The 14219-nt window shown below is 35.2% G+C and overlaps 1 protein-coding gene across 1 annotated transcript; it reads right to left on the bottom strand.

The window, feature by feature from the left end:
* Window positions 1–394: 394 nt before the first annotated feature.
* On the bottom strand, window positions 395–1339 carry LOC131911576 (olfactory receptor 52A5-like). The gene has a single exon (XM_059263829.1). The coding sequence runs from the start codon at window positions 1337–1339 to the stop codon at window positions 395–397; it is 945 nt and encodes a 314-aa protein (XP_059119812.1).
* Window positions 1340–14219: the final 12880 nt, after the last annotated feature.

The raw sequence follows: 14219 nt of genomic DNA, 5'->3' as shown, positions 1-14219 counted from the left end.
CACAATTGGAAATTTACTAACAATTGAAATATTAAGTTTGAAAATGTACCCATTGTTTAGAATCTGGCAGTAGAAAGATGAGAATACTTGATGTCAGTAATAACTAATAAAAAGCACATAACTTAAAGTAGCATTGTATAAAATTGGTCTTGTTTTAAGAATAAAGTACACCTGCAAAGATACTAAAAACTCTGATAAAAAATTAGAATGAAGAATAATTAAAATGGTATTTAAATGAACATATAATTACCTATAATTTACAATTTTAGTTATAAATGTGTGCCTATCTTATAGAGAATACAATCAATACAAAGACTATCACAGTGTTATGCTGTGTAGCAAGCTTGACAAACACATTATAAAGAGTGCAAGAGTATCTGGAGAATCCGCCAATTTAACCTTTGGAAGCAAACATTTTGATAACTCCCTCTCGAATCTGCTTGGTCTTCACTCCATAGACAATAGGGTTTAGCAGGGGTGGTACAAGCAGATAGAGGTTTGACAATAGAATGTGAACATAAGGAGCAACATTAAAGCCGAATCTGTGTATGAAAGATGTAAAAAATGTGAGGATGTAGAACTGGAGAAAGACAAAGATGTGAGCTGTGCATGTGTTGAATGCTTTGAATCTGGCCTCCTTTTGTGGCAACTTAAAGACAGCCTGGAAGATAAACACATAGGACAAGAAAATGAAGATCACATCAAATCCAAGGACTGAAAAAGCCACAAAAAGTCCATATGCTTTGTTGATCCTGACATCTTCTGTAGCCAGCTTCACCACAGCCATATGTTCACAGTAGGAATGAGAGATGATTGTGGTCCTGAAATGGGTCAGCCGCAACTTAATTAGAAGAGGACACATGATGATGATAACTGATGCTCTTGCGGTCACCAGTGTGATGACGGTAATTAGTACTTTCTTAGTGAGAATAGCAGAATGCCTCAGGGGATCACAGATCGCCACATAGCGGTCAAAGGCCATGGCCAGGAGAATGCCAGACTCCATGCACTGGAAAGTGTGAGTAAAATACATCTGGATTAGACAGGAGTCAAAGTGAATCTTCTTTGACTGTAGCCAAAAGACAGCCAGCATTTTAGGGGTGATGCATATGGTGAGACCCAGATCCACAGCTGCCAACACAGCTAAAAAGACATACATGGGCTCATGGAGACTGCGCTCTCTGTGAATGATGGTGATGAGAAGGCCGTTTCCAGTTGTGGCCAGAACAAAGGAAATAAAGAACGGGATCCCAATCCAGTGCTGCACTGACTCGAGGCCTGGAATTCCAATCAGTGTAAAGATGGACGGCTTGAAACAGGTGCCATTGGGCAACGGCATGATGACACAGGGATGTAGAATGACTCAGAAATTCGGTTCTGTTCAGAAACAACAAAAGTCATTACGAGCCTCAAACATGCAATGCAACTCTGAAAAGCTATTTTTGAACAATAATAAAATTTGTTGCATCCTGTACTGATAAACTAAACTTCAACTTGATTTTATTTAGGAAAAAGTACATTTGTCTTTATAAAGGTTTTTGCTAAAGTGCCATCTTAAGGAAATGTTGCATGTTCTTTAAAGCATGGGCACAAAAGTACAACGAAAATGAATACAAAATCCATCAACAATAGTGCCAAAGTTTGTATTCTAATTTTTTAGCATGACTTTATTCTTTTTACACTTAAGGGTATTATAAATTATGTGCTGATTTGAAACATTTTATTCATTTAAAATATAATTTCCCCAAAATACAATAGATAATTTTAAGTAGTATTCTATTGTACTATAAAATAAATCTTCTTACTGATATTTTACAGTCCTACTTTCCACAAATACTTATATTTTCAAATACAAACTAACATTTGGTTTGACCTATTATTGGTTTTTCTTTCTCAATTGTCTGTACTTGTTTCCCACATGACCCTCCTACAACCTCTGACAACTGGCTTGAATGTAGATTTTTTTTTGGAAATTGTTTTAGATGAACAGAAATTTAAAAATAAATAATTGATTATTACATATATTCTTATTTGCTAACAGAAAAAGACATCAATGCACAAAAGTTGAAGTAAAAAGTAAAATTAAATAAAATATAGGTCTTTATATCTTCAACTTAAAAATCACTAGCTGCTAGAATAGAGCCAAACATAATTCAGACAGGTTGTTAAGAGACTATTATCAACTTGTCTAGTATTTTATAAATGCATCTTCCAGATATAATTAACACGGAATCATAAACACAACTTGGTCATATTTAGAACTGATGCTACCACAAATGTTAGGACCACATCAGGCACAAAGGGCTGTGGGAAATGCTAATTTCTCTCCCTACCCCTGCAGGCATGCTCTGTTTCCATGGCTAAGTGACTTGTTTCCTTCATTGCCCCATCTCTACCTTGTCATTTGTCCAGTGGAACTAACCAAAAAGGCGACCCATGATGACAGACCTTTCACTTTGCATTTTCACCTCTCTGTTTTCAAGGAAATGTATCTTGGCTGCTTATGGAGCACAGGGCGTCAAATACCTATTGCTCTTAATTCTTCATTGACAGCTCCCAGTATAACCCAAGCTAGGCAATTAATGAAGATGATTGTGAGTCTATGAAGTATACTTTCTTTATTGTGAGCATTTAAAAAAGTATATTTAGGGAGAGTGTAAATCAGTAGAGAAGATATCTGCCCCATCCCCCATTTCTTTAGAGTTCTATAATGACTGTAGGTAATGTATCTAAATTAAAATTCTGTATATACATTTAAACAGATATTTTGACTTGAACTGATTCTGGTCTATACAGAAACACTATAAAGTTTATCCGTGTTCTTTAATAAGTAAGAAATGATCAGACAGTCAGGACAGACAAAACACTCAGGAAAAAATATTTTAACTTACCTCTAATCTTCCCTATGCTCTATAATTATGAGGGTTTGAAAATGTGTATGTTGTTATGATTCAGACATGTTAGATTATATAAATAAAATATCCTGTATTCATTTGATAATAGAAAAACTATGAAAATTTAAAAATCTTACAAATAGTAACTACAAAATTATTTATTATTGTGAATAATTTTAACACATTTGGTGTTATGTGTACACTACAATACAAATTGTTTAAAAGTACTTACATTTTTGTCACTGTTGTCTATTAAAGTTCTGTTTTGCAGCTGATATAAATGAAGCAAGGGATGGTCAGTTCAGACCCATTGTCTCAATACTAGTAAGTAGTATACCCAGCATTATATTCACTACACTAGAACAAACGATGTTATAATTTAATTTAATAAATAAGAATTTTAATTCAATATGCAGAATGAAGCCATTGATGGAAAATTTTATTCGCATAAGAAAAGTGATCTGAATTACAGAATTACACTGAATTCTTATTGAAATACATTGAATAATAATTATCCCCTCGAATTATATATAATGTATAATTATGCATTTTCTGGTTCTTTATCATACTGTCATTATAAATATTATGTATTTATAATATTTTATAATGTGTTATAATTTATGATATATTAAATGTAAATAACAATAGTTATTTATAATAAGTACACTAAGAAGGATATAAATTCAACAGATCTTTTAATTCTTCAATGAAACTATGAAATCACCAAATTTTAATGAAACTAAGTCATTGAAATGACTATGGTATGTATTTTGCCTCTAGCATAATATAGTGGGTTAGAAGTAAATAAACAATAACAATATGTGGGCTGTCGTACTTAAAACCATCAATGTTTTAAATTGTGGTTGCAATATAAATCAAACATGACATGAGCTAAAGGCAATGTCCTAGGTGGCACTCACTTAAGCAGCGTGACTTCTCTACATCTACCTCTTAAGAACATTTCGGGAACTTTTGAAGATTGCTCCACAAATAATTTATTTCAGTGATTTGTACATTTATTCAGCTCAAACAAAACATGTATTATACATTTCTAATGGCACTGCTCAAACACTCATAATTACAATTATAAAAACAAGATCAATCAAAATTGCTCCACATTTCCATAGTACTCATTTCCCAACAGGTAATACCAGACTGTGAAAGTCCAGTTGCTTCAAAAGACAATAACACCCCTCAACATTGTCCCAAAGCCTTCAAGCCAGACTGAAACTGCAATTCTGAAATTGTGGAAAGCATCAACAAAGCAGCATATCATGGACACTGGTGTTTAGGGTTTTACATGAACCCACATGCGTTATCTCATTTAATTATAAGAAATAACCCTCACAAAGCAGACTTTATGGCAACTAAATTTCCTTTTGTGTAGTTCTATAGCTTGGCCACAGAACTAAGTATCTAAAAGGAATCTCTCTCGCAGCAATGTTTTATAGCTAAAGCATAAATGATTCTGCTCAGTATCTCCTCTCTTACATTCTACAACCTTTCTTCTTGAGAGCCTACCTCAGCCATCTCAGGTGATGGGGAACAAAACCAAGACATCTCTCTTACTGCATCCCTATAGTTACTTACACTTTGTTTCATCATTGTCCTTTATGTTCGTAATTATTAAAAATATCTGAATTTAATCTCTCCTACAGTGGTGACTGTCCTTGCGTCCCTTTTTATGTTACAATAAGGCCTGCTCTTAGCTTGATGACATTAAAGGACCTTTCTAGGTAGTGATAAAATACTTACTCAAATCTGATAATAAGAAATGCATTAGATGCTATAACAGACCCCCTGCAGATGTTCCAAGACACTGAACATCTTCACTGCAATGGGGTTTATAAGATTCCAGACATTTCCCATAGGAGTTTGGTGGCACTCTAGAGATAAAGAATCATTCTGACATCCTGAAGGCATCTATCTCAACTGACTTTGATTTTCTCTTCATTTTCTTACTTTATGCTAAAAACAAAAAGAAAAATTAGGAACTGGGAAGATTGGACAAAGAACCAGAAATTAAATAATTTTATAACATAAACATCTCTATCCCACTCTTAATAACGACAGAATATTATCGCCATATCCCTTAGCATTATTTTCAGGAATATTGAACAGTTGTAGAATGAATTAACCTTATCAAATTCATCTATAATATGCATTAAAATACAAAGGCATAATCTTGATAGTCCAAGAGTAATTTTTTTGGGCATGGTGTCTCACCTCACTATGGAATTCTGGCAGGCCTTGAATTCACAGGGATCTGCTTACCCATGCCTTCCAGAAGAATTTTCTTTAAAATCAAGAAGATGACACAGTATTTATCATGTATACATTTATCACTACATTACATTACCACTTTTAAATAATAAAAGTGGTAAAATACTCATATTTTACCTATATAGAAATACTCATATTTCTACCTATATAGAAAGAAAAATCATAAACAATTTGTGACAAAAAATAATTTTAAGGAGAAATGCATAGTTGAAGCATAATTGATTGTGAGAAATTAAGAAACAGTTCAAAGCTTGTGCTCCTTAAATATCATGCCAAGCTCTAGATAATGCACTAAATTATAATAATTATATATAGTATATAAATATGTATTTACATATGTAATTATATATTATAAAAAATATATAATTTAAAAAATTTAGCACATTATTTGCATATTGAGAAAAGGAAACCAATTTGATTTTTACAGATATGATTGTATACATGGAAAATAACAATTAGCAAATGAGACAAAAATCCTGCACTTAATGTGTAATCAAAACAAGATCATAGAAGTCAAACTAAGCTCATAAAAATCAGTTCCTTTTTCATATACCAGCAATGAACCAGTGGAATTCAATATAAAAACACAGCTAACAAGACCCAGAGAATAGAGAGGAGAGCCATGAAATACCGTCTTCTGGACATGACATGGCCATTGCACACATTAAACTCACAATAGGTGTGTTGAACTGCATAAAACCTACATGGAAAAATCCAATAAAAATGCCAACATGGAGGGAGCAGGGAGCTAAAAAACCCTATCCTTTGCTGAGGAACTTCTGGCAGCTGATGACTGCTGAGGGAAGTAGGGTCAGTTTTCTTTGGGAACATGCCTCTGGTAGTTAGCCCCATGCCACAATGAATGGCCCACATTCATGTGAGTAAGGGTGACAGCAATTAAACTCAGTGGGTTATTAATTTAAAAGCAGAGGTCTTGAAATTGAGAGGGAGGTGTGTTGAAGGTCCCACAGGCCCTGAAGGGAAAGAGTGCATGTGAATGTCTCTGATATATGTGTTCAAAAATAAATTAAAATAATTTTTAAAAAAATTAACAGCATTTAAAATCACACTTTACAAATTAAACAGTATAGTAAAATTCTATCAAATATGTATAAGATAGACATGTGAAAATGTAAATAGAAAAAAGTGATAGTCTAAGCAAATATAGTAAAAAACCTATGTTTATACATTGAAAAATTGAGAAGCAATTCAGGTGAGGAAACAAAACAATACAATTTTGCATTGTTGGTACTGCAAAAAGGCACAGATACCTTTAGAACATTTTACTTTTAATTGACAAAACAATTGTTTTGTATTTTTTTCCTGCACCAAAGACACTGCAATTTAGGGGTGAATTCTGCTTGTAGGCACTGACTCGACATCTCCAACTTCAATGAGATATGTAGGTGCCTTAGTCAATGTTGTATTGCTATGAAAAGACACCATGATTATGGCAACTCTTACAAAGGAAAGCATTTAATTGGGGTTTGTTTATGGCAGACATGGTGCTGGAGAAGGAGCTGAGAGTTCTACATATAGATCAGCAGGTATCAGGAAGGGGAACAGTCACTGAGCCCACCTTGGGCTTTTGAAACCTCAACGCAGGTCTCCCAGTGACACACTTCCTCCAACAAGGCCACATCTACTAAAACAAGGCCAGACTCACTAATCCTTTTAAATAGTGTTACTGCCTACAAACCTGTGGGGGCCATTTTTATTCAAACCACCACAGTAGGTGTTGCCTTCAGCAGTGGGGCCTTGCTGCCAGTTTGTGGAGAGCCACCTGCAGTCTTGGCAACAGCTTGCATTGTTTTGGAATTTCCTTTGGGGCCCCTTTGGCAACAACTCAATTAGATGTAACCTAATCCTAGTACTAGAAATTTCACTTGCTGAAAAAGATGTCAAGTTTTTTTTATCATTTAGAGATTTCATTTATATCACTTTCATATATGTACTTACCAAAGTCAAATCAAGATCAGATAAGCAATTTAAACAGATCTACAAATCCTAGTGAAGTATAAGTCATCATTGAAAGTTTTCCACACACACACCCTCACTAAAAAAAACAACCTAGGAACAGATGGTTTTAGTACAGCACTCCACCGATTTTCAAAGAAGATTTAATGCCAATACTCTTTAAATTATTTTACAAAATAAAAACAGAAGAGACATTGCCCAATTCATTGTACAAGGTTACAATTTCCCTTACACTCAAACCACATAAAGATCCAACAAAGAAAGAGAATGATAGACCAATTTCCCTTATGAATGTAGATGCAAAAATACACAATAAAATACTTGCAAACTGAATCTAAGAACAAGTCAAAAAGATCGTCCACCATTATTAAGTAAGCTTTGTCTCAGAGATGCAGGGAAGGCTTAACATGCATAAATTGATAAATGTAATCTACCATATAAACAAACTGAAAGACAAAAAACACATGATCATCTCATCAGATGCATAAAAAGGCCTTAGACAAAATCCAACACCCCTTATGATAAAAGTCTCAGTAAACTTAGGGATAAGGAACCTACCTCAAACTATAAAGAGTTTACAGCAAGCACATAGCCAACATTAAATTAAATGGAGAGAAACTCAGAGCAATTCCACTAAAATCAGTAAGACAAGGTAGTCCACTCTTCTATACCCATTCAATTTATTTGAACTCTTAGCTAGAGCAATAAAACAACTGAAGGAAATCAAAGGTATACAGATTGGAAAGGAAGAAGTCAAAGTATTTTTATTTACAGATGATATGATAGTATACATGAGTAATCAAAAAATCCACCAGGAAACTTCTATCACTGATAAACACTTTCAGCAAAGCAGTTGAATACACATTAACTACTAAAATCAGTAGCCCTCCTACATGAAAATGACAAATGGTTTGAGAAAGAAATTAGGGAATCAATACCTTTCACTATAGTCTCAAATAATGCAAAAATACCTTGGGTTATCTCTAACCAAGCAAGCAAAAGATTTGAATGATAAAAATTTTAAGTCACTGAAAAAAGAAATGAAGAAGATATCAGAAGATGGAAATCTCTCCTGTGCTCATGGATCAGTAGGATTAATAGAGTAAAAATGGCCATCCTAATAAAAGCAATCTACAGATTCATTGCAATCCCCAACAAAATTTCAACACAATTTTTTATAGACCTTGAAAGGACAATTCTCAGCTTCATATGGAAAAACAAAAACCCAGAACAGCTAAAACAATCCTGAATAATAAAAGAACTTCAGGAGGTGTCACCATCACTGATTTCAAATGGTATTGCAGAGCTATAGTAATAAAAACAGCTTGGTATTGGCACAAAAACAGACACATTGATCAATGGAATCAATTGAAGACAAACATATATCCACACATCTATGGGCACCTGCTTTCTATAAAGAAGCCAGAAATACATACTAGAAGAAAGACATTTTCAACAAATGGTACTGGTCAAACTGGATGGCTGTATATAGAAGAATGCAAATAGAGCTATACTTATCACCTTGCACAAAACTCAACTCCAAATCAACCAAAGACCTCAACATAAAAATAGATACACTGAATCTGAAAGAAAGTGGGGGAATAGCTTTGAACTCATGGGCACAGGAGAAAACATTATGAACAGAACACTGTTAATGCAGGCACTAAGATCAACAATTAATAAGTGGGACTTCGTAAAACTTAAAAGCTTCTATAAGGCAAAGGGCACCGTCTTTTGGACAAAGCAGCAGCCTACAGAATGGAAAAAGATTTTCACCAATTCCACATCTGCTAGATGGTTAATACCCAAAATATGTAATGGACTCAGGAATCTAGATATCAAGATAACAAAAAAACCAATTAAAAATGGGGTACAGTTCTGTGATGATTTGAAAGAAAATTACCCTCAAAGGGAGTAGCACTATTAGGAAGTGTGGCTTTACTGGAGGAAGTGTGTTATGTTGGGGTGGGCTTTGAGGTCTCTTTTTCTCAAGCTTCCTTCAGTTTGACAATCAGTTGACTTTCTATTGCTTCTGAGACAAGGTGTAAGAACTGTTAGCTCCAGCACCACATCTGCCTGCATGCTGTCATGTTCCACTTCATGATCAAAATGGACTAAACCTCTGAAAATGTGAGAGGGCCACCCTCAATTAAACATTTTCTTTATAAGAGTTGCTGTGGTCATGGTGTCTTTTCACAACAATAGTAAACCCTAACTTAGAAGTTGGTTCCATGTACTTGGGTATTGCTGTGATAGGCCAGACCATGTGTTTGTTTGGAGGAATTTAGATTTTGGTACTTTGGGTTATGAAAGCAGCAGAATGCTTTAAGCATTGCTTAATGGGCCACACTAGTAGGATCATGAAAGATTGAGGTGCTAAAATTTATTTGAACTGCCAAGGGCTCACTCAAGAGGTTTCAGAAAAAAATTTTAGTATGTTGCTTGGAAATTATTCTTGTGATATGTTGGCAAAGAAAGTAGCTGCCTTTTACCCTTGTCCCAAGAGTCTGCCTGAGGCTAAAGTGAAGAATTTTGGATTAATTTCATTGGCAGAAGAAATCATAAAACACCCTAGCATAGACTCTGTTGTGTGGATATTAGTGGTAACTCTAATGAAGATTTATAATGAAAAGTAGCTAGCTGAGCAGGGTAAATTACAAAGTACATTTTGAGGAGAAAAAGAACACCAGGAAGTGGAATGGAGCTAAATCCTATTTTCAAGGAGATAAATGGATGAAGAAATGGAATAAAGGAAGTAGTTACCTCAGGGAAAGATCCCACTCAGCTAAGTTTCTAACTTGTGGAAGAGAATTAAAGAAAAGTTTAGAGCTGGTATAGTGGTGCACCCCTTTCATCCCAGCAGTGGGAAGGCAGAGGCTTATGGATCTCTGAATTTGAGGCTAGCCTGGTCTAAAGATCAAGTTCAACTATATCTAAGCTTAGGCATTAAAAAAAAATTAGAAAACTGGAAAAGATATAATTAAACAAGGGGGCTATGTTCCAGCTCCAGTAAGCAGCGGAACTTGGCAGCTTTGGCCATATAATTCTGGCTTTAGAGTTAAGGATAGAAGAAAATGTGTTATAGAAGTTGCCTCCATGGCTAAGGACAGCCACTGAGGCCAGACATGTCAGGGGTATCCCTGAATGGAGGACTATATAGAAGCTATTGTGTGAGGCTGCGGAGTTGCAACCTGGATTGCCTTGGAGAACCCAATATGTTAGAGATGCTAGAGTTGTGGGATACCTGATGAGGAGAACTGCTAACAGGAAGTGGAAGCAGCCCAAGAGAAAGAAGTGTGTTGCAGTCAACAGAGCTGAACAGAATTGGATAGGTGGAGAGCGTTTTGACATCAGACATGAAGATGCAGAGTTTGAAGTTTGCTGAGCTGGTTTTCAGTCTTGCTTTGGTCCAGTGTTTCCTCAATATGCTCCCTTCTCTGTGTTTTGGAATGGTAATGTATATCCTGAGCCATTATATGTTGGAAGTATGTGATTTGCTTTTTGATTTTGATTTTTACAGGGGGATTATAGTTAAGAGATTGCCATGCAGCTCAGAAGAGACTTTGGACTTTGGACTTTTAAACGTTGTTGAGACTGTGATAGACTATGGAGACTTTTGAAGTTGGACTGAATGCATTTTTTTGCATTTTACATTATTTTTGCATTATGATATGGCTATAAGCCTTAGAGTATTAGGAAACACAATGTGGTGGTTTGAAAAAAAAATGGCTCCCAAAAGGAGTGGCACTATTAGGAGGTGTGGCCTTGTTGGAGGAAGTATGTCACTGTGGGGGTGGGCTTTGAGGTCTATTTTTTTCAAGCTTCCCTCAGTTTGACAGTAAGTTGACTTCCTGTTGCCTCAGAGCCAAGATGTAAGGATTATCAGCTCTAGCACTGCATCTGCCTGCATGCTGCCATGCTCCCCTTCATGATCATAATAGACTGAACCTCTGAAAATGTAAGTGAGCCACCTTCAATTAAATGTTTTCTTTATAAGAGTTTTTATGGTCATGGTGTCTCTTCACAACAATAGTAAACCCTGACTTAGAGAAGCTCTAAACAGAGAATTCTCAATAGAGGAAACTCAAATTGGTGAGAAACACTTAAAGAAATGTTCAACATCCTTAGCCATCAGGGAAATGCAAATCAAAACTACTCTGAGATTCCATCTTACACCTGTCAGAATGGCTAAGATTAATAACAAAAGTGACAGCTCATGCTGGTGAAGGTATGGAATTAGAGGAACATTCATACAGTGCAAACTTGTACAGCCACTATGAAAATCAGTGTAGTGGTTCCTCAGAATGATGAGAATTAATCTACCTTAAGATCCAGCTATCTGGGCTGGAGAGATGGCTCAGAGGTTAAGAGCACTGACTGGTCTTCCAGAGATCCTGAGTTCAATTCCCAGCAACCACATGGTGGCTCACAACCATCTGTAATGAGATCTGGTGCCCTCTTCTGGCCTGCAGACATATATGCAGGCAGAACATTGTATACATAATAAATAAATAAATCTTAAAAACAAAACAAAAAAAAGATAAAAAGATCTAGCTATCCTATTCTTGGGCATGTACCCAAAAGATGCTTCATCTTACATCAGAGAAACTTGCCCAGCCATGTTTGCTGCTGTTCTATTCACAATAGCCAGAAACTGAAAACAACCTATATGTCCTTCAACAAAAGAATGGATAAGGAAAATGTGGTACAATTACACAATGGAGTATTACTCAGATATTAAAAAAAACAAAAATCAAACATACAAAACAAAAACAAAAATGAAAAACATGGCATCATGAAATTTGCAAGCAAGTGGATGAACTAGAAAAACGCCATCCTCAATGAGGTATCTCAGACTCAGAAAGATGAATATGGTGTGTATTTGCTAATACGTGGATGGATTTTAGCTAGTAAGCCAATGACAATCAAGCTATAATCCACAGAATCACAGAGGGTAAGTATAGACTAAGGGACTAGAGATAATAAAATAGATAAATATATATGGAGGGGGATTGGAATGGGAGGATTTCACTGGAATGGGAATGGCAGAGTGTGTTGTGGGAGAGAATACAGGGAGAAATGGCTAAAATTAAGGGACATTTGAGGGGTAGCATGAAAATCTACTACAGTAGAAACTTCCTAAAATATACACAGTTTTTACATAGTATTAAAACTGATATTACAGAAGTTGCTTATTTGATTCATGTGTCTCAATCATTACTCTCAATAAACACATGGAAATAGCAGAATGTCATTAATATATAGCTACTGAGTTCTAAGAAACATGTCTATGGCAACTGAAATCTCTGTGAAATTCCATATCCTAGTTCAGATTATTATCAGCAAACATTTACAAATTTAAAAATGTTTTGCTTATAGCATGAAATGCCTTGATGGAGAGTCACACATAATAATTAATTGAGATAAAATTTAAATTTCTTTCCCCAATTCAGCTATGCATTAAGTAGGTAAGATGGGAATTAAACTTCTGTTCTCAACTTTTTTACCTGTGCCTCATCAGTCTTTCCCTAGGCATTTGTCCTTTGCAGATTAAATTTGTAAGCCCTGTATCACTGTTAATAAGAAACAGGAAAAAGTTGGGATTTATGTTTGGAATACTTTGCCATTATTTTAATGTATAATCTTCTTCAACTTATTGAAAACTCCATGTGGGATTATAGCTAAGCCTCATTATTATCATGACTTTATCTAAAGTTGAATTTTGATTGGCACTGAGGTCAGAGAAAGATTAAAAATAAGCATTTTCAGAATTCAACCAGATATTCCCTGTATTTGAGGCCATGAGAGAGAATCTAGAACTAGAAACACCCAGCAGTGAGGGCATGGGAGGATGCGTTTCTCATGGCCTGCCTTGCTTAGAGATAAGACTGTATGTCATTAGTCTTCCACATCAAAAATCAGGACAGGCTCCTTTATTCCCAAGGATGTTATTTTTGATACATATGAAACATCTCTCTCAATGCCTCTGAGAGGTTTTGTCCTCAGGGAGTTCAGATGTTTGTATACTTCATTTTGAGGACAATATTTACAGTATAAAACTCCCACTTCATTTAGAGTTGGTGGGAATGGAACTATCCTGGGGCAGGCGAACCAGCTCATTTAGAAAGTTTTGCTTACAGTCTGGTTTTGTCTTAGGGAGTTATTTTATTGTGCCTAGTTACTGAGCTTTAGTTGGGTGGGGGGAATAAAATGCATGACAGGAAAGGAATGAAAAAGGAAAGGGAACTGACCATGGAAAGCATCTGTGAGACAGGAATGTAACAAGGTGAGCATTTACCCAGACTCAGGTGTCTACTCTGATGAAGACTTTATTAAATCTTGTTATTAAATACTTGTGTAAGTGATGTGGGAGTATATGAAAATATCTTTTCAACTGTCAGTGGTATTTTTGTGCATTTCACTCACTCACATTATCATTTTGCATATTGTAATATCTTTAGTAAATGTTTGAATATATATGTTAACACAGAGAATTATATATATTTCTGAGCTATAGTATATCAATAAGTATAGACAATGTGTAATGATCAGATAGAAAAATTGATATATCACTTCACATGCTGATCGGTTTTTGTTGTTGAATATAATTAAAATCTTTGCTTAAAACCATTGTGAAGTAATTAATTATTGTCAACCAAAGTTACCTCACTGTGGCATAAAATATTAAAATAGTTTCTGTAAGCATTATCACTCCCATATTCCCTTACCATCCTTGTATCAGCATCCTGACCCACCTCCTTTTCCAGCTGCCAATGACTATTTGACTTAATTTCCAGTTCTGCCATTCTCTATTAGACTCCAAGTCTTTAAATAAATAAGTAAAATGGAGCATAGCCATAAAATTAGGGAAAAGGATGAGCAAAATGATTACCTTTTGGTGTTGCATGGAAAATATTGTTGGCCTTTCCTTTTTGCAGCTTTGTGCCTCTAGTATTTCTAACTTCTCCTGTATTCAAGTTTCTTTTACATTGATTTTTCTCTCTACAACTTAGCTTCAGCACACATTACTCTGATGGTATTTTCATTGTGATTTCGTAAATACCT

This window comes from Peromyscus eremicus, chromosome 1 (assembly GCF_949786415.1).
Source record: "Peromyscus eremicus chromosome 1, PerEre_H2_v1, whole genome shotgun sequence".
Classification (NCBI taxonomy): Eukaryota; Metazoa; Chordata; class Mammalia; order Rodentia; family Cricetidae; genus Peromyscus; species Peromyscus eremicus.
The sequence above is the reverse complement of the archived record's forward strand: the minus strand, read 5'-3'. Positions and strand labels throughout refer to the sequence as shown.